This window comes from Hypanus sabinus, chromosome 22 (assembly GCF_030144855.1).
Source record: "Hypanus sabinus isolate sHypSab1 chromosome 22, sHypSab1.hap1, whole genome shotgun sequence".
Lineage (NCBI taxonomy): Eukaryota > Metazoa > Chordata > Chondrichthyes > Myliobatiformes > Dasyatidae > Hypanus > Hypanus sabinus.
Genome location: NC_082727.1, coordinates 8,666,412 through 8,686,260, shown reverse-complemented (window position 1 = coordinate 8,686,260; position 19,849 = coordinate 8,666,412). Strand labels below are relative to the sequence as shown.

Sequence of the window (19,849 nt, the reverse complement as noted above, 5' to 3'; positions counted from 1 at the left end):
AGTAGTGGAGATGGCATAAGGCCTATGGGGTGGTAGGTACATGAGGAACTCTATCAGTTAAAGTGGTGGAAGATGGGGTAAGCGCAGATGTTCGGAAAATGCAGGAGATGTAGGTAGGGGCAAAATCAATAGCGGAGGCAGGGACACCTGGTCTTTGAAGAAAGAGGACAGCTCTGATGTCTTGGCAAGGAAAGCTGCACCCTGGGAATAGACAATGAGGAGGCGAAGGAACTGATAAAGGGAATAGCACTTTTACATGAGATAAGGTGGCAAGATAACCATGGGAATCGATAGGTTGACAGTTTGTCTCCAGAGATAGAGACAGAGAGATCGAGAAGGTGGAGGGAGACATCAGAAATGGGACTCTATCACTGTTAAGGTAGCTGGAAGATGAACTCTATCACTGTTAAGGTGGAAGGAAGATGTACGGTTACAAGAAAATGTTTGTGAACCTTTTGCAATTGCCTGGTTTTCTGCATTAATTTCTCATAAAATGTGATCTGATCTTCATCCAAGTCACAATAACAGACAAACACAATCTGCCTAAACTTATAACACACAAATAATTGTACTTTTCATGTCTTTATTGAACACAATATTTAATCATTCACAGTCCTGGCTGGAAGACGTATGTGAACCCTTGTATTTAATAACTGCTAGAACCTCCTTTTGCAGCAATAACCTCCAAACGTTTCCCATAGCTGCTGATCAGGCTGGCAACAATGGTGAGGAGGAATTTTAGACCATTCCTCCATACAAACCTGTTTCAGTTCATCAATACTTCTGGGATACCTTGCATGAACAGCCCTCATCAGGTCATGCTACAGCACTCAATTGGATTAAGGTCTGCACTCTGACTTGGCTATTCCAAAACATGAAGATTTTTCTTTTTAAACACTTGTTGTTGATTTACTCTTGTGTTTCTGATCTTGTTGCATTATCCCACTTCTATTAAGCTTCAGGTGATGGACCACTACCCTTCTCCTGTGTAAAATGTGTTGATAAAATTTTGAATTTGTTGTTCCCTCAACAATTGCAAACCATCCAGGACCTGAGGCAGCAAAGCAGCCTGAAACTATGATGCTCCTTCCACCATGCTTCACCGTTGGGATGAGGTTTTAAGACCATAAAACATAGGAGCAGAACTAGGCCATTCAACACATCAAGTCTGCTCTGCCATTCCATCATGGCTGATCCCAGATCCCACTCAACCCCATACACCTGCCTTTTCGCCATATCCTTTGATGCCCTGACTGCTCAGGAAACTATCAAGTTCCGCCTTAAATTTACCCATGGACTTGGTCTCTATCACAGTCTGCAGCAGAGCATTTCACAGATTTATTACTCTCTGGCTAATAAAAAAAAATCCTCCTGTTCTAAAAGGTCGCTGCTCAATTTTGAGGCTGTGACCTCTAGTTCTGGACACTTCCACCATAGGAAACATCCTCTCCACATATTCCCTATCTGGTAGGTTTTAATGAGATCCCCATGCATTCTTCTAAATTCCAGTGAGTGCAGGTCCATCATATGTTAACCCCTTCATTCCCGGAATCATCCTCGTGAACCTCCATTGGCCGCTCTCCAATGACAACACATCCTTTCTGAGATACAGGACCCAAAACTGTTGATAATACTCCAAGTGCAGCCTGACTAGTGTCTTATAAGGGCTCAGCGTTATCTCCTTGCTTTTGTATTCCAGGTCCCTTGAAATAAATGCCAACACTGCATTTGCCTTTTTTACCACAGACTCAACCTGTGAATAAGCCTTCTGGGAGTCTAGCATGAGGACTCCCAAGTCCCTCGGCACCTCTGATGTTTGAACCTTATCCCCATTTAGATAATAGTCCACACTATTGTTCCTTTTACCAAAATGAATTATCGTACATTTCCCAACACTGTATTCCATCTGCCACTTTTGTTCATTCTTACAATTTGTCTAATTGCATTGCTTCCTCAGCACTACCTACCCCTCCACCTATCTTCATATCAGCTGCAAACTTTGCACAAACCCATCAATTCCATTATCTAAATTGCTGACAAACAATGTGAAAAATAGTGGTCCAATATTGACCCTGAAGGAACACCACTAGTCACTGGCAGAAAACCAGAAAAAGCCTTATTCCTACTCGCTGCCTCCTGCCTGTCAGCCATTCCTCTATCCATGCCAGCATCTTTCCTGGAACGCCATAGGATTTCATCTTGTTAGGCGACCTCATGTGTGGCACCTTATTGATATTGGTGTTGGTGTGCAGTGTCGTATTTCCTCCTAACATTGAGGTGTGCATGTTTGCCAAGAAGTTCAACTTTTGTCTATCTATTCACAGAACATTCCCAAGAGCGTTGTGGAAGATCCAGGTGGTCTTTTGCAAACTTGAAAACTTGAGACGTGCAGCAATGATTTTTGTTTTGGAGAACAGTGGTTTCCTCTGTGGTGTCCTTCCATGAACACATTCTTGTTCAACGTTTCTCTTATAGCGGACACATGAACAGAGACTTCAGCAAGTTCTGGAGATTTCTGCAGGTCTTTTGCTGTTACACTGGGTTCTTTTTTTTCTACCCCCTACAGCGCTGCACACTGTGCACTTGGTGTGACCTTTGTAGAATGTCCACTCCTAGGGAGAGTAGCAACAGTTCCGAATTTTCTCCACTTGTAGACAATTTCTCTTTCTATTGTCTGATGAACACTGATGTCCTTAGAAATGCTTTTGTAGCCTTTTCCAGCTTGATGCAGCTCTACAATTCTTCTTCTAAGATCCTCAGAAAGTTGTTTTGATTGAGGCAAGGTGCACATAAACAAATCTTCCTTGGGAAGAGCAGGCCCGCTAACCTGACTTTGTGCGTCTTTATGGGCCACGGCACTTCTACAATCCCATCTCATTGATTGGGACACCTGAATCCACATAGCTTTTGTAAAAGGCATTACATTAGAGGCACACTTTTTTTTTAACCTAGACTGTGATTGTTTAAATGGTGTACTCAGCATTGATAAGAAGTACAATTGTTTGCGTGTGATTAGTTTAGGTAGATTGTGTTTATCTGTTATTGTGACTTAAATGAAGATCAGACCACTATGAGTAATTAATGCAGAAAATCAGGCAATTGCAAAGAGTTCACAAACTTTGTCTTGCAACTGTAAAGATAGGTAGTGTTATTGCTAAACTGGCTAGAAAAGTATGAAGGAAAAATAAACATTGGAAATATTTCATTCAAATTATAGTTAAAATACATTGCATGCTTTTCTTTAAGCCAAACTGCTAAATGCACAACTTGGTTCAATTTTATTCATGTGAATGTTTAGAGCATCTGGGCATGTAATCAGAGATGCTGAAATGTTACTCATAAAAACTATGGAACAAACAATCTCCTGGAAGCATGCGGCAAGTCATATGGGTTCAAGAAATTTGCTTTTTGTCTTTCTATTTGCTGAAAAAGTCTAATGCTGATCACTGGCCAACTGACAAAGCTCTGATTGATGGGTGCTACAGTACAGTAATTGTGAAATATCTACACTGAGCCTTTCCTATTTTCCTAGGAACTGTGTTATTAAATCTCTGAATGTCCTTGCATTTTCTTATCTTGGGATCTCCTGTTTTGCATTAGTTCCTTAATTGTAATGCATTACTTTTTAACATTTCTGTCTTCCCTTTTCCTTTCTGAGCCTAATGAAGGTCTTGGCCCAAAACATCAACTTAATTCCTTTTTGCAGATCCTTCCTGACCTGTTGAATTCCTGCAATGTGTTACTCTACATCTATTTAAAGAGTAGTTAGAATTCTGTCAAAAACTTCATATCAGCATACAATTTAAACGAAAGCCAAACCATCACTGTGTCATTTGATTAGCACAGCAGTAAAACAATTACTAATGTCAGCGTGTTCTAATTAACTAAGTATTTATTTTAAATGCCAATCTGTTGTGAATCTTACTTTGGTAAAGTTATATATTTCAATTAGCTGAAATAGTATGCTAAGTTGGGAGTTTTCTTATTAAATTTGCATGCACAATGATACTCAATCCATCCTCACATTTTACTGAGCTCACAGAATGACTGTGAATTACCTCTATTGCATTTTTAATTAAGTAACCATTCACCGTCTCAGGACAGTCAGTTAGAAACTAATTATGTTGTACAAAATTTGAACAAAGGGCTCTTTACAGAACAATTATTAGTCACACTGATTCTTGAAAACTGAAGCCTGCAAAAAGTGACAATTAACTAAATTGTACCTGCACTCATTCCTTTATGCATGGACACATAAGAGATTATGTGTGCTGGAAGATGGGGCTAAAACTGCAAGAGAAACACAGTGAGTCCTACAGCATATGGTAGGACCAAAGATATAGTCAATCTCTCCAATGGATGAGGGCCATGGTCTTGGTGTGGACTGATGTGAGTAGGCAGAATTACAGTTCTGTACAGACTGGATGGGCTGAAGGGTCTGCTTCTCTACTGTAGTCCTCTGTGATTCAAATCAGCCCCAAGTTGAGTTCTTTCAGCAGCTTGTGGTTTACTGATGGCAGTCACTTCACTTTCTAAGACACCATCACAGCAATCACAAATCACAGATTTCATTCAAGACATTACTTCAATATAACTTCCACCAATATTACTTCAGCAGTGGAAAGGGTGAGCAGTTTCAAGTTCCTGGGTTCCATATATGAAGAACTATCTTGGGTTGAATATTTTGATGCAATCACAAAGAAGGCACTCCAGAAGCAATATTTTATTAGGAGCTTGAGGAGCTTTGGTATGTCACCAAAGATTCTAGCAAATTTCTACATGGGGAGGAGAGCAATCTAACTGGATGTATCACCATCTGGTGTGGGGGGGAGGGGGGGTCGGAAAAAGCTGCAGAGGATTGCAAACACTGCCAACTCCATCATGGGCACTAGCCCTCACCAGCAAAAGGCAATGCCTCAAAAACGCAACATATAACCATATAACCATACAACAATCACAGCACGGAAACAGGCCATCTCGGCCCTCCTAGTCCGTGCTGAACTCTTAATCTCACCTAGTCCCACCTACCCGCACTCAGCCCATAACCCTCCACTCCTTTCCTGTCCATATACCTATCCAATTTTACCTTAAATGACACAACTGAACTGGCCTCTACTACTTCTACAGGAAGCTCATTCCACACAGCTATCACTCTCTGAGTAAAGAAATACCCCCTCGTGTTTCCCTTAAACTTTTGCCCCCTAACTCTCAAATTATGTCCTCTCGTTTGAATCTCCCCTACTCTCAATGGAAACAGCCTATTCACGTTAACTCTATCTATCCCTCTCAAAATTTTAAATACCTCGATCAAATCCCCTCTCAACCTTCTACGCTCCAATGAATAGAGACCTAACTTGTTCAACCTTTCTCTGTAACTTAAGTGCTGAAACCCAGGTAACATCCTAGTAAATCGTCTCTGCACTCTCTCTAATTTATTGATATCTTTCCTATAATTCGGTGACCAGAACTGTACACAATATTCCAAATTTGGCCTTACCAATGCCTTGTACAATTTTAACATTACATCCCAACTTCTGTACTCAATGCTTTGATTTATAAAGGCCAGCATTCCAAAAGCCTTCTTCACCACCCTATCTACATGAGACTCCACCTTCAGGGAACTATGCACTGTTATTCCTAGATCTCTCTGTTCCACTGCATTCCTCAATGCCCTACCATTTACCCTGTATGTTCTATGTGGATTATTCCTGCCAAAATGTAGAACCTCACACTTCTCAGCATTAAACTCCATCTGCCAACGTTCAGCCCATTCTTCTAACTGGCATAAATCTCCCTGCAAGCTTTGAAAACCCACCTGATTATCCACAACACCTCCTACCTTAGTATCATCGGCATACTTACTAATCCAATTTACCACCCCATCATCCAGATCACTTCAAACAACATTGGGCCCAAAACTGATCCCTGAGGCACCCCGCTAGTCACCGGCCTCCATCCCGATAAACAATTATCCACCACTACTCTCTGGCACCTCCCATCTAGCCACTGTTGAATCCATTTTATTACTCCAGCATTAATACCTAACGACTGAACCTTCTTAACTAACCTTCCATGTGGAACTTTGTCAAAGGCTTTGCTGAAGTCCATATAGACTACATCCACTGCCTTACCCTCGTCGACATTCCTCGTAACTTCTTCAAAAAATTCAACAAGGTTTGTCAAACATGACCTTCCACGCACAAATCCATGCTGGCTACTCCTAATCAGATCCTGTCTATCCAGATAATTATTAATACTATCTCTAAGAATACTTTCCATTAATTTACCCACCACTGATGTCAAACTGACAGGTCTATAATTGCTAAGCTTACTTCTAGAACCCTTTTTAAACAATGGAACCACATGAGCAATACGACAATCCTCTGGCACAATCCCCGTTTCTAATGACATCTTACAAGATCACCGTCAGAGCTCCTGCTATCTCTACACAAACTTCCCTCAAGGTCCTGGGGAATATCCTCTCAGGACCCGGAGATTTATCCACTTTTAAATTTCTTAAAAGCACCAGTACTTCCACCTCTTTAATTGTCATAGGTTCCATAACTTCCTTACTTGTTTCCCACACCTTACATAATTCAATATCCTTCTCCTTAGTGAATACTGAAGAGAAGAAATTGTTCAAAATCTCTCCCATCTCCCTCGGCTCCACACATAGCTGACCACTCTGATTCTCTAAGGGGCCAATTTTATCCCTCACTATCCTCTTGCTTTTAATATAACTGTAGAAACCTTTCGGATTTCCATCCGTCATTAACAACACTCATCATCCAGGGAGTGCTCTCTTCTTATTGGTACTGTATTAACAGTAGTGGAGTTTGAAGCCACATAATAAATGTTTTAGGAACAGCTTCTTCCCTCTGCCATCAGTTTCAGAATAGACAAGGAATGCATGTACACTACCGTTCTGTTTTTTAAATCTTTTTTCAATAGTTCCAATAGTTCCACTTAATATCAGTGAAATGTATACAATACACATCCTGAAAACAGAAGAGTGCCTCAAAGAATGAGACAGTTAAAATGTCAGAACCCCAGAGCCCCCCCTCTCCACTCCTGTGCACAAGCAGCAGCAAAGCAACGACACCCCCAGCCCACCCACTTCTGCAAAAAAAAGCATCAGCACCCCCCACCCACCAAGAATACAAAGCAAGGCCCTTGATAATGACCATGATCAGCAGCAACACAAAATCTAATCGTCCACCCAACAATTCAGCACGCCACAGGCTCTCTCTCCTTAATAAACGGAAAATAAGGTGTCCCCTTTCACAGCAAGAGACATAACAGAACAAGTCACTGATTTACATTGTTTTGCTCTTTTTGCACAAATCTAATTTAATATATTTCTTATTGCAGCTTATAGCAGTTTGTATTGCACAGTACTGCTGCTGCAACAATAAACCACAACACGTCAGCATTAATCCTAATTCTGACTCTGATTTTGTACTATTAATTTATTCTTTAAAACCAAGTGAAAAACAGCAGAGTTTCTTATCAAAGACTTGGTTCTTATTGTATAGTATGTACATAACCATGAAGGGAAGAAAACAAAACTCAGATAGAATTCTAAACAATTACTATCATGAACCAAATCAATGATCAAAGAAATGCTTACTTAAAGAAATGCATTCTTAACTTAAGACCATACAGCCATAAGACAGGAGCAGAATTAGGCCATTTGGCCCACCCAATGAGCCTGCTTCACCATTCCATCGCAACTGATTTATTAACCTGCTCAACCTCATTCTCCTGCCTTCTCTCCAAAACCTCTGATGCCCTGACTAATCAAGAACCAACGGACCTCCACTTTAAATATACCCAATGAATTCCATATTTACATAACTTCATATTATTATTAGGGTGGCATAGTTAGTACAATGCTTTACATTGTCAGCGACCGGGGTTGAATTCCCATGCTGCCTGTAAGGAATGCGTGAGTCCTATCTTTGACTGTGTGGGCTTCCTTGGGGTGTTCTGGTTTCCTCCCCCGTTCCAAAAACTTACCCGTTGGTAGGTCAATTGCTCATTGTAAATTGTCTTGAGATTAGGCTAGGATTAAATTGGGGAAATGCCAGGTGATGAGGCTCGAAGGGCCAATCCCACACTGTATCTCAATAAATAAATAAAACACAGCTTTTACATCAGACATTCTCAAATGGATTCTCTACAAATTCTTTCATGCAGAAGATGGCTCCATTATACCCAATGCCTTCTACTTCCTAAAGAAAACTGGACCCATGTGCACGGCAATATTTTAGTATGAATATGAAATGTTTTACCATTTCTAGACTAGTTTTCATTACATTTTTATTTAGAATACACACTTACAAATGACAAGATTGGTTGATTCCACAAAATGTCACTGGAAAGCCATAAAATATACTTTATTGTTGGGTTCAGAGGAAAAAAAATTCTTGAATATTCAATAATTTATTTTTTTTAATTAAAAATATTCCTTGTATTTCACAGATGGAACTTTGCTCTGCCCTCTTCAAAATGCTATTCATAAGATTGAGACAATTCAATCATTATTTCAATAACATTTAATTGTATGATTCTCAATATGTAAATCTTATTTCCTGCCACCCCGGCCCTCATTGAGACATTGTTCAGACTTCATAAATAAAATTCCCTGCTCCAACAGAAAGGTTTTGCATAATTCCCATTGTACTTTCAATTCCCAACAGTTCTCCAAGAATTTTAACAGGAACAATAGGGTTGGGTTATCTCAGTAGACTGATGTGAGTGTGAAGTAATGTAGGTGAAGAATCACTATGGTAGGAATTGGGAGTGCCACAAATATTCCTTCTCAAAGAAATCAAATGGAGTGTTTCACAGCAATGGTGCTTCAGCTAAACAGATAATTGATACTGCGGCAAATGGTCGATCAGCGGCATCACAGGTTGCGAGAGGCACACTAATTTCATGGAAGCATTGAGACAAGACCTGACACGAGCTTGAGAGCTGGTCAAAAGGGCTTAGTGTCAGCACCTCGATGGAGACTGGCATTCCAAAAGCTGCAGAGAATGTGGACAATCCATTGTTGCTGGGATATTGCAATTATTGAACTAGACTGTTTTCATCTGTCTATACAAAGCGAGACAATTGGAGTCACAAGACAATGGTGTCATTAGTTGTATTAGCTGTATTAAGTGGTAGGCTGGGCCATGAGTCAATATTAACAATAGATGCAATGTAGATTGGGGGTAAAACAATTATCAATTTAATTAGGAAGCTTCTGACCTGCCAGTTTCTGTTAACTTCCACATGGGCCCTCTGCAATGTGGCCGAAATTTGCTCCGGAATATTAAAGGAGAAACAGAAACTGGAACACATGCTATTCAATCTTTCCCTTGTGACTTTTATGCTTTCAAACTCACATTACGTTAATGTACCATGGCAGAATGGTAGAGTGTTGTTATCTTTTAATTGAGAGTTATTTTTCACATCCTTTGAAAAGATGAAATTCCATAAGACATTGGAGCAGAATTAGGCCATTTGGCTGATGAAGTCTGCTCTGCTAATCCATCAGAGGGCTCATTTATTATCCTCTCAACCCCATTCTCTTGCCTTCTCCCCATAATTAAAATTAAAGACTGAAATTCAATATTAATTTAAACCCCACAAGATCAATGCCTTTTAGTTGTTCACAGGAATACAAAAATAAGAGGTGGAATAAGGAGTGCAGCCACATAAAAAGAAACAACATACTAGTGACCACTATTCCAAACAAGTCCAGGATCTAGAAATAGTAATTTATGTGAAATTTATATGGCAGCAGAATTCTATTACAACTGTTATGCCTGGCTAGGGTGTGTGGGAGGAGGGCTGAATGGTTGAGAAGAAGAGCAGTGATTGCTTTATCTGTAGAGGGTTGGTAGGGAGGATCACACAGGAGTTAGGGGAGTTGAGAAGGCTGGGGTAGACTGGAGGGAGGAACAAGTCAGGATTGGTTGAAGGAGGCATGAGCTTGGTGATCAGACTGGTAATGATTGAAGAAGAAAGAAATGGGGACAAACTAGTCAAAGGATGGTTTGGCAAAGATCAAGACTTCTGAGGAAATGACAGTGAGGTGATGGATTGGAGACAACACAAAGAAATGGTGCATGTTTCAAACTCCAGAAGGACTTAAAAGATGCAAAAGGACTTAGACAGATTAGAATAGGCAAGAAAGTGGCAAGTGAAATACAATGTTGGAAAATGCATGGTCACGCACTTTGGTAGTGGGAGAAAATCTGAGATGCAAAGGGACTTGGGAGTCCTTGTGCAGAACACATTAACGGTTAACTTGCAGGTTGAGTCGGTGGTGAGGAAGGCAAATGCCATGTTAGCATTCATTTCAAAAGGTCTAGAACACAAGAGCAAGGATGTGATGCTGATGCTTTAAGGCACTGATGAGGCCTCACCTTGAGTATTGTGAACAGATTTGGGCCCCTCATCTTAGAAAAGATGCTGGCATTGGAGGGGGTCCAGAAGATGTTTACGAGAATGATTCTAGGAATGAATGAGTTATCATGTGAGGAACGCTTGATGGCTCTGGATCTGTACTTGCTGGAATTCAGGATGAGGAGGGATCTCATTGAAACCTTTTGAATGTTGAAAGGCCTAGACAGAGTAGATGTGGAAAGGATGCTTCCCATGGTGGGGGAGTCTAGGACAAGAGGGCACAGCCTCAAGATAGATGGGCGCCCTTTCAAAACAGAGATGCGGAGAGATTTCTTTAGCCAAAGGCTGGTGAATTTGTGATATTTGTTGCCACATACAGCTGTGGAGACCAGGTTGTTGGGTGTATTTAAGGCAGAGATTGATAGGTTCTTGACTGGACATGGCATCAAAGGTTACAGGGAGAAGGCTGGGAACTGGGGTTGAGGAGGAGAAAAGAGACGATCAGCCATGATTGAATGGCAGAGCAGACTCAATGGGCCAGATGGCCTAATTCTGCTCCTACGTCTTATGGTCTCCTGCAAGGGGATCATTTAAAATATGGCTGCTTTTAGTTAATGCCATATCAGGGCTCAACATTCTAAGTAGTACCACTATCGAGGCCCTCACTCTCCACCATTTGCAGGTCATAAAGGAATTTTGCACAGGCAATGTTGAAATGGTCTACGCCCAGTTTGAGGCGGAAAATGATGTGGTGGCGAGGAAGTCCATCCCTCCTGCGAATGACCAGGTGCTGTGTCTCTCCGTGGCCAACGTGAGAAGAACCCTGTGCAGGGTCAACCCACGGAAGGCTGCTGGACCAGACAACATCCCTGGTAGAGTGCTCAGAGGATGTGCAGACCAGCTAGCAGATATTCTCACTGACATCTTCAACATCACCATTCCAACGTGCTTCAAGGCCGCCAGCATCGTCCCCGTGCCGAAGAGGTCTTCAGTGTCCTGCCTAAATGACTACCGTCCCATTGCACTTACATCCATCATCATAAAATGTTTCAAGAGGCTCGTCATGAGGCATATCAAGACCCTTCTGCCCCCCTCACTGGACCCCCTGCAGTTTGCGTACCGTCCCAACCGCTCAACAGATGACGCCATTGCCACCACCCTCCACCTGGCTCTAACCCACCTGGACAAAAAAGACATATACGTTCGGATGCTGTTCATAGACTTCAGTTCAGCATTCATCACAATCATCCCCCAGAAACTGATTGGAAAGCTGAGCCTATTGGGCCTGAACACCTCCCTCTGCAACTGGATCCTAGACTTCCTGACTGGGAGATCTCAGTCAGTCCAGATCAGGAACAGCATCTCCAACACCATCACACTGAGCACTGGGGCTCCCCAGAGTTGCGTGCTCAGTCCACTTCTGTTCACTCTGCTGACCCACGACTGTGCTGCAACACACAGCTCGAACCATATCATCAAGTTCGTCGATGATACCACTGTGGTGGGTCTCATCAGCAAGAACGATGAGTCAGCTTACAGAGAGGAGGTGCAGCGGCTAATGGACTGGTGCAGAGCCAACAACCTGTCTCTTAATGTGAACAAAACAAAAGAGATGGGTGTTGACTTCAGGAGGGCACGGAGTGACCACTCCCCGCTGAACATCGACGGCTCCTCAGTAGAGATTGTAAAGAGCACCAAGTTTCTTGGTGTTCTCCTGACGGAGAATCTCACCTGGTCCCTCAACACCAGCTCCATAGCAAAGAAAGCCCAGCAGTGTCTCTACTTTTTGTGAAGGCTGAGGAAAGTCTATCTCTCACCCTCTATCCTCATAACATTCTACAGGGGTTGTATTGAGAGCATCCTGAGCAGCTGCATCACTGCCTGGTTCAGAAATTGCACCATCTCGGATCACAAGACCCTGCAGTGGATAGTGAGGTCAACTGAGAAGATCATCGGGTCTCTCTTATCGCCATCACAGACATTTACACTACACGCTGCATCTGCAAAGCAAACAGCATTATGAAGGACCCCATGCACCCCTCATACAATCTCTTCTCCCTCCTGCCATCTGGGAAAAGGCTCCGAAGCATTCGGGCTCTCACGACCAGACTATGTAACAGTCTCTTCCCCCAAGCTATCAGACTCCTCAATACCCAGAGCCTGGACTGACACCTTGCCCTACTGTCCTGTTTATTATTTATTGTAATGTCTACACTGTTTTTGTGCACTTTATGAAGTCCAGTGTAGGTTTGGAGTATAGCGTTCTCTGTGTTTTTTTTATTACGTAGTTCAGTCTAGTTTTTGTACTGTGTCATGTAAACCAGGGTCCTGAAAACCATTGTCCCATTTTTACTATGCACTGTACCAGCAGTTATGGTCAAAATGACAATAGAAGTTGACTTGACTTGACTAAACATCAATGTCACTGCACATCAAATACCTGGAGATTGTGGAATAAATCTTCAGCAGTGTAGATTGAGCATAATAAGTTGATGTACAGGTAAGCAATGGTTTTACAATGAAATCTATTCATGTAGCATACAAGAATAAATTGCACCTGGACATTCCTAGGCATAGGTTTATTTATTGCTTGAATATTTTGAGCAAGTGTCTGGTATGGGAATTGCAAGGCATCTCACCACAACTCCCTCAAAGGACCTTGAAGACTGCTGAGAGGATCATTAGGATCTTGCTTCCATCCAGAGATACTTAACAGGAGATATGCATATGCAAGGCATTTAGCATTATTAACGATCCCTCCAATCTGTCCAACAATCTCTTTAGCCCCTTACCATCAGGCAGGAGTTACCGTAGCATTAAGACAAGGGCTGTTAGGAAGGCAAACAGCTTCCTCCCCCGGACCATGAGATTACTGAACTCCCTGCTACCATCCATGTCTCATCACATATGAAGCGCCAGTAGAGTTACAGTGTTTATTTTTTTAACATACATTGTAAATGCACCTTATTATTTGTTAATATTACCTTATGCGTTGTGCACCTTGGTGATAAACCTGCATAAGGCTGAATGATAATAAACAGAACTTGAACTGGAACAAAATTCTCCTTTGCAAAGTAGGTCACAGTCTGGCTGGTTCTAAATACTAGTTTCCCGACCTAATTTGCAAAGGAGATTTTGGTCATTAAAAAATAACTCCATTCAATCTAGGACAGTTTGCAATAACTTACTCCACTTTGTGTTTTCTTGTACAAATGTACAAATACCAAGCAGGAGCAAAATTAACCAGTAGGAAATCAGAGTTCCAAACTAACTTACCCTAAATGCTGGATGATAGTTTATTTTAATTTTGTCTCATGAACAACAAAACTCAACACCTCATTCAAAGGTGGACAATTTCATTGCCACACAACAGATTCTGCAGATGCTGAAAACGCTAGAGGAACTCAGCAGGAGCTGATCTTCCAGTAAAATGTTGGTGGCTCAGATGCAACGGTCTCTCAGGGTGCAAACGAAGGTGTGATTGTTTGTCCTCTACTTCTTTTTCACCATCGCAAGGCACTACTGGTTATCAAGAACAATGAGTAGCGCAGGTCTGTCCCACGAGTGAGTTGCTCGGTAGCGATGGAGCTGTACATGTTGGGCACCGTGTTACACCCTGCTTCAGCTACTCACAGAAGGAGGTAGTGGTGTGCAGAGTGTGATCCAACAGACAGTTCACAACATTTTTATTATGATCTCAAGACCCTGTTGGACATTGGTAGACTATTGTGAATCTGATTCACTGGTAAGACCAACGTCGGGGGAGATGTGTGGACCAGGCCTCATTCATGCCTCGGGATCATCTGTTGCACTCACCGTGTTAGGAAATACTGGAGCTGACTGTGTGCTGGCCCCTCCCATCGGTGCTGCTCTCCAGTGTTCGCTTGCTGGGAGGCAAGTTGGATTGCCTTCATCTACGGATGCATTTGTGTGATATGAAGAACAACTGCGGGCTTGTTCGTGCAGAAACAAGGCTCCAGAACAACAAACATGCACCATCAAACCATCTGTCTACAAGCCGTGAGACTCAGAATCTTGGACTATATTATTATCTTTTGTAACTGTATGTGTTTGTTATCATAATTATGTGCTATATATGCTGTGTGTGACTGTTGGTTCTCTGTTTTGCACCTTGGCTCCGGAGGAATGCTATTTCATTTGGTTGTATTCAAATGTATGGTTAAATGACAATTACAACTTGAGCTTGAACTTGAATCTGATGAAGGGCCTCAGCTGAGAACAATGACCTGAAATCTCTCCACTGATGCTGCTTGATCTGCTAATTTTATTGCTTCCCTGTTGATGCACCATCAATCCAGAACCAGGCCGACAGCTGCACTACCGACACCACTTGCAGCCTCTCCACTCTCAAGGTCCCTCCCCCACCGCTGTTCGCCAACCTGACCCCTGACTGTAAGCCTGTGGCAACTAAAAGCAGGAGGTACAGCGCGGGGGACAGGGCCTTCATTCAGTCGGAGGTGCAGCGGCTGCTCAGGGAGGGGATCATTGAGCCAAGCTCAAGCCCTTGGAGGGCCCAGGTGGTTGTTGTTCGGACTGGGCAGAAAAATAGGATGGTGGTGGACTATAGTCAAACCATCAATAACTCACACTGAGACGTAAGGCGAGATATCGGCTTTTATTGACTGGAAGAAGGAACCAGGAGTGAGTGTCCATCATACTATGACCTGGAGACTGAGGCCGAGCGTCAGGCCTCAGATCGCCTTTATACAGGGGCCTGTGGGAGGAGCCACAGGAGCAGTCAGCAGGGGGCGTGTCCCGACAGGCACATAGTTCACCACATTTGTGGCATTGATTTTCATCTGACTGGCAAGCCACCCACGCATGCCAATTGCACTGGACATCAATGATTTTGCTTTCCGAATATTTTCGGGTATATCTTATGGATTTTGGGCTGCTGATCATGAAAATTGCCTTAATTTCCCCAACGTGCACCATTTAAAAAAAATTGCCTGTATTTGTTATTTCAATCTACAATTTAAGTCAATTAAAATGTTGCCCTCAATGTAAGCTGAAAAGTTTTCTAACTTGTCCAGGCACACCTGGGCATGCTTAGGTAGGCAAAGGACAGGTTTTAGAAAGGCTATAAAATCAACACATGGACACTTTACGCCACTTTGCTTTTATAAAAGACCTACATTGGTAACCTGTTTTTCCATTACGAAGAGGATTTTTGGTTTTACAAAAATTTTTCCCATACAAATTAATGGTTCTTCGCTTTATGCCATTTCAGCTTACGAAGGTTTCATAGGAACGCTCTACTTTAGTTTGGGGGGGGGGAAGAGAGACACCTGGTATATAGGTTTGTGATCACGTTAATGCGCATGCTCTATGCGCATAGCATACTGTGTGTACTCATGATAATAAAGTAACTATTTTCAGAAGTATTTGTGATAACAAAATGTCTTGTCAATGTTGCATCAGCCATGATACTTTGTTACATTTGTGGTGAGTATATGCTTAAATCTCAAAGACAGAGCATGATTCCTCTTATTAAGAAAGCCCATAAGATCTACTTTGGCTGTAAAATTGGTGATCATGATAAAGCCTGGGCTCCTCACATTTGTTGTACAACATGCGCTGTTGATCTTAGAGCTTGGTTCAAAGGTACTCAGGAGTCAATGCTATTCGTTGTCCTGATGATACAGTGCGAGAAGGATCATGTGACAGACTGCTACTTCTGCCTGACCAGTGTCTGGTTTCTCTGCTAAGAACGAGAAATCCATTGAATACCCCAATCTCCCTTTAGCCATGAAACCAGTGCCACATGACGACAGTCTTTGAAGCCACCAGAGACGGAGACAGAGAAGGCAGATAAAGATGCCATGATGCACGAGCCAGGAACGGAAAACAACACGGATACGGATACAGATTCTGAACCCTTTATGTCATGTGAGCCTCATCTGAAAACTCAATCTGAGTTAAATGACCTGGTCAGAAACTTGGGTTTGTCAAAGGCAAAAACAGATTTACTGGGTTCAGGACTGCAAGGATGAAATCTGCTGTCACTAGGCACAAAAAGTTTTGTGGAGGAGTTTGATATTTGAGAAAGATATTTCTCAGAATAGCTAATGTCAAGATGAAGGAAGGCATTTTTGTTGGTCCTCTAATCAAACAGATCATCATGTTAGGCAATTCGAAGAACTTCTAGTGGGACCAGAGAAAATTGCATGGAAAGCATTCAAGGATATTGTTGAAAATTTTCTTGGCAGCAATACAGAGCACCGGCTGACAACATGCTTCAAGCATACAAAACCATGAAGTGCAACATGTCACTAAACATTCATTGTCTGCATTTCCATTTAGACTTCTTCCCTGCAAATCCTGGTGCTGTCAGTGAAAGGATTCAACCAGGACATTGCTGTCATGGAAAGACAGTATCAGGGCAACTGGAGCCCAACAATGCTGGTGAATTATTGTTGGACACTTAAGTGAGAAGCCTCAGACACTGAGTACAAATGGAAGTCAACAAAACAGTTTTTACTTAATTGAACTATTGCAAAGCATCAGCACTGTTACGCAAATAAACACATCATATTCAATAAATATTGATTTCTCATTTCTCCGGATTCCTGTGTCTGAAATTATATTTGTGTTCAGCTTCAAGTGTTCTATCATAAACAAAAAAAATTCTGGCGATGCAACACTTCCGAAAAAAATTTGCTGTCCATTGTTGTCCACTCTTATGCTAAATCCACTCTTACCTGGGAGGCTGGCATCTATGGAGAGGAATACAGAGTTGACATTCTGAGTTGAGATCCTTGCTAGATCCTGGTGAAGGGCCTCAGCCTGAAATGTCAAATTTTTATTCCACTCCATAGATGCTGCCTGACCTGCTGAACTTGCCCAACATTTTGCCTGTGTTACTTATGCTACTTCAGAGTTTTACTTCTATCGGACTCACGTGGAAAGAAATCAAATTTACAGTTGATGACACCTTTTGATGAAAAATAAATTGCAAAGAACAAGGAACAATCCAAGTGGCACCACACACACAAAATGCTGGAGGAACTCAGCAGGTCAGGCAGCATCTGTGGAAATAAATAAATAGTCAATGTTTTGGGCTGAGATCCATCTTTAAGACTGGAAAAGAAGGGTGAAGATACCAGAATAAAAAGGTGGGGGGGGAGAGGGAGGAGGCTAGCTAGAAGGTGATAGGCGAATCTAGGTGGGTGGGAAAGGTCCAAGGCTGGAGAAGGAGGCATGAGGAGGCCATAGACTGACATGTTGAAGTGGGAATGGGAATCAGAATTAAAGTGTTTTAAAATTAATATTCAAATGGGACAAGGTTTAGAAAGGAAGAGTTATATCATGTTTTACAAATCAAATGAGGATGCTACAATCAAGGTTAATATTTTACACTAAGCTATTCATCCTTCAATGCATTAGCAAAACAAGCACTGTGTGTTTCTACTGTGAGACTATAGATTCTGTGAACATTTTGTAATCTGTTTTATCACTGGAATTGCAGACAGGCATTATCAATCTTTTAAAGAACAGTCCAACACTCACAGGTTTGGCTTAACTCTGTGCAGAGAAGCAGAACCGTTCAATGATTGTATTACCTTGAGGGTTTCACTGACCGACGCTGCCCCTCCTGGGAAAATCTTCTCAATTTTCACCATGGGTTGAACTTTAGACTCAATACCACCTGAAATGCTGATTCCTAAAATTAAAATTCAAAGCAGAAAACCTGTCTTAATGTTGCATTCATGAAAATGAGCAAAACTGTATAAAGCTCTACTTTTTTTTTTAAATGGGCCAACTAGACCACAAAAAAAGCTTGAACTGTTATAACCTAGTTTTATTCTCTAAAGTCCCAACCAGAACTTTTCCAAAGAAATGGAAAGACAAACGGAAATTTTCCAAGGGTCAGAAACTAAAAGTGAAATAAAGTTATTCTGTTAACATTCTAAAAGGGTGTTTCCCCCGGTTTGGTATGTCAAGAGTAATGGAGCTCAATCTCAAGATTACAGGACAGGAGATCTATGACTGAACTGAAATGAAATTTCTTCACTCAGAGGGTGCTGAATTAATGGAACAGATAACCAGGCAAAGTTGTAAAAAACATTTTTAAAGGAGTTAATTAATTGCAAAAGGCAGCAAGGACTGTCGGGCAGGCTGTCTCTTGGATCACAGATGCTACAACAAAATTCTTTAATAGTGCAGGAGGGGATTGGCCATACTTGATGATGTTCAGTCATACCTTCTTTTAAAGATATCTAATGAGGTTATGCTTTTAACTTCCTTGAAAGAAATAGTTCATGGAGCTGAGTTACTGCTACTTGTTACACATCTCAGAATTCATTTGGTAAACAATTAAATCTTCTAATAATTTATGAAATATGTTAACTACAATGCATTGCAGTACAGAAATTGGTAGAACTACTATTGGGTTTTAGACCTCCAAGAGGAACATGACTTTACCGTGTTTTGGAGGCCTGCATGCCTCAATGACCCAGAGAGCTACGTTGGCTGGAGTCAGAGCTTTATGCTTTGGCTCTTGGTAGGGTCACCCATGCCAAACAGGTCAAAGAGTAGAGACCAGACTAAGAGTGGTCCACCGGTCCTCCAGGGTCAGGGGTTCAGCTCAAACTGCTACAGAAACAGCAATGAAGAATCCTTCTATATCTGAGTGTGACAGTATTCCTAAGTCTCCACTCGGAAATGCATGGTTGACAGCAGTGAAAAATGAACGGAAGCTACTGACATGATGAAGCAAGTGCTGAACACCACCAAAAATGGAGGACCTTCATTGCTGCCCTAAATGCCAACAGTGTAATGGGCAGTTAGTAGTTTTTAGAACTAGCCATGTCACAGACAAATGTTTTCACAAAGAAAGGCTCAGGATGATCATTGCCTGTCTGTCAAAACTTAATTTATTAATTTATAATTTAGCACATTTAAGTGTCATGGAGCAAAGGAATCTGTTCAGTCTTGTCCTTTATATTTAGCCAAGGTCAGAAATCATTGCCAGATGTGGTGTTGTCAAACACAAGCTGAAAATTAAGTGGAAATACTGAGCAAAGACAAAAATAATCTCTGGGCAAAAAACAGACAGCTGCTCAAGTTGGTGCTTACTTTTGTCAGAAAACTCCCTTTAATCAACAGGAATGACTTCCTTTCTGTCCATACAGACTAGTAGCCGGAAGTGAGCCTAATAAATTCCTAGAATTTATTCCTGACTGAAATTTCTTTATGATAACACTTGGTGCATTAAATTTGGATCTTACATCGGGAAAAACAAATAAAATTGTGTGGTGCACATTGATAGATATGGGTGTACGATATTAGTGAGCCGGGTACACTGCGTACTGTGCGCATTGCAAGTATACGCATATTTTAAGTACCAGTGAATTCTTCCCTGCACTGCATAATTACTTGTAAAGGTACGTTTGAAGCGTGTACAATGGGGTACATCAATGTTTGC

At 41.7% G+C, this 19,849-nt stretch overlaps 1 protein-coding gene across 2 annotated transcripts in view; it reads right to left on the bottom strand.

The window, feature by feature from the left end:
• The window catches only part of pdzd7a (PDZ domain containing 7a), a 104,620-nt gene that overhangs the window by 19,633 nt on the left and 65,138 nt on the right, over nucleotides 1-19,849 (bottom strand). For both annotated transcript variants that reach the window (XM_059947018.1, XM_059947019.1), the window contains exon 16: nucleotides 17,985-18,085. In XM_059947018.1, the coding sequence (XP_059803001.1) occupies nucleotides 17,985-18,085 (101 nt within the window). The remainder of the gene's footprint in view (nucleotides 1-17,984; nucleotides 18,086-19,849) is intronic.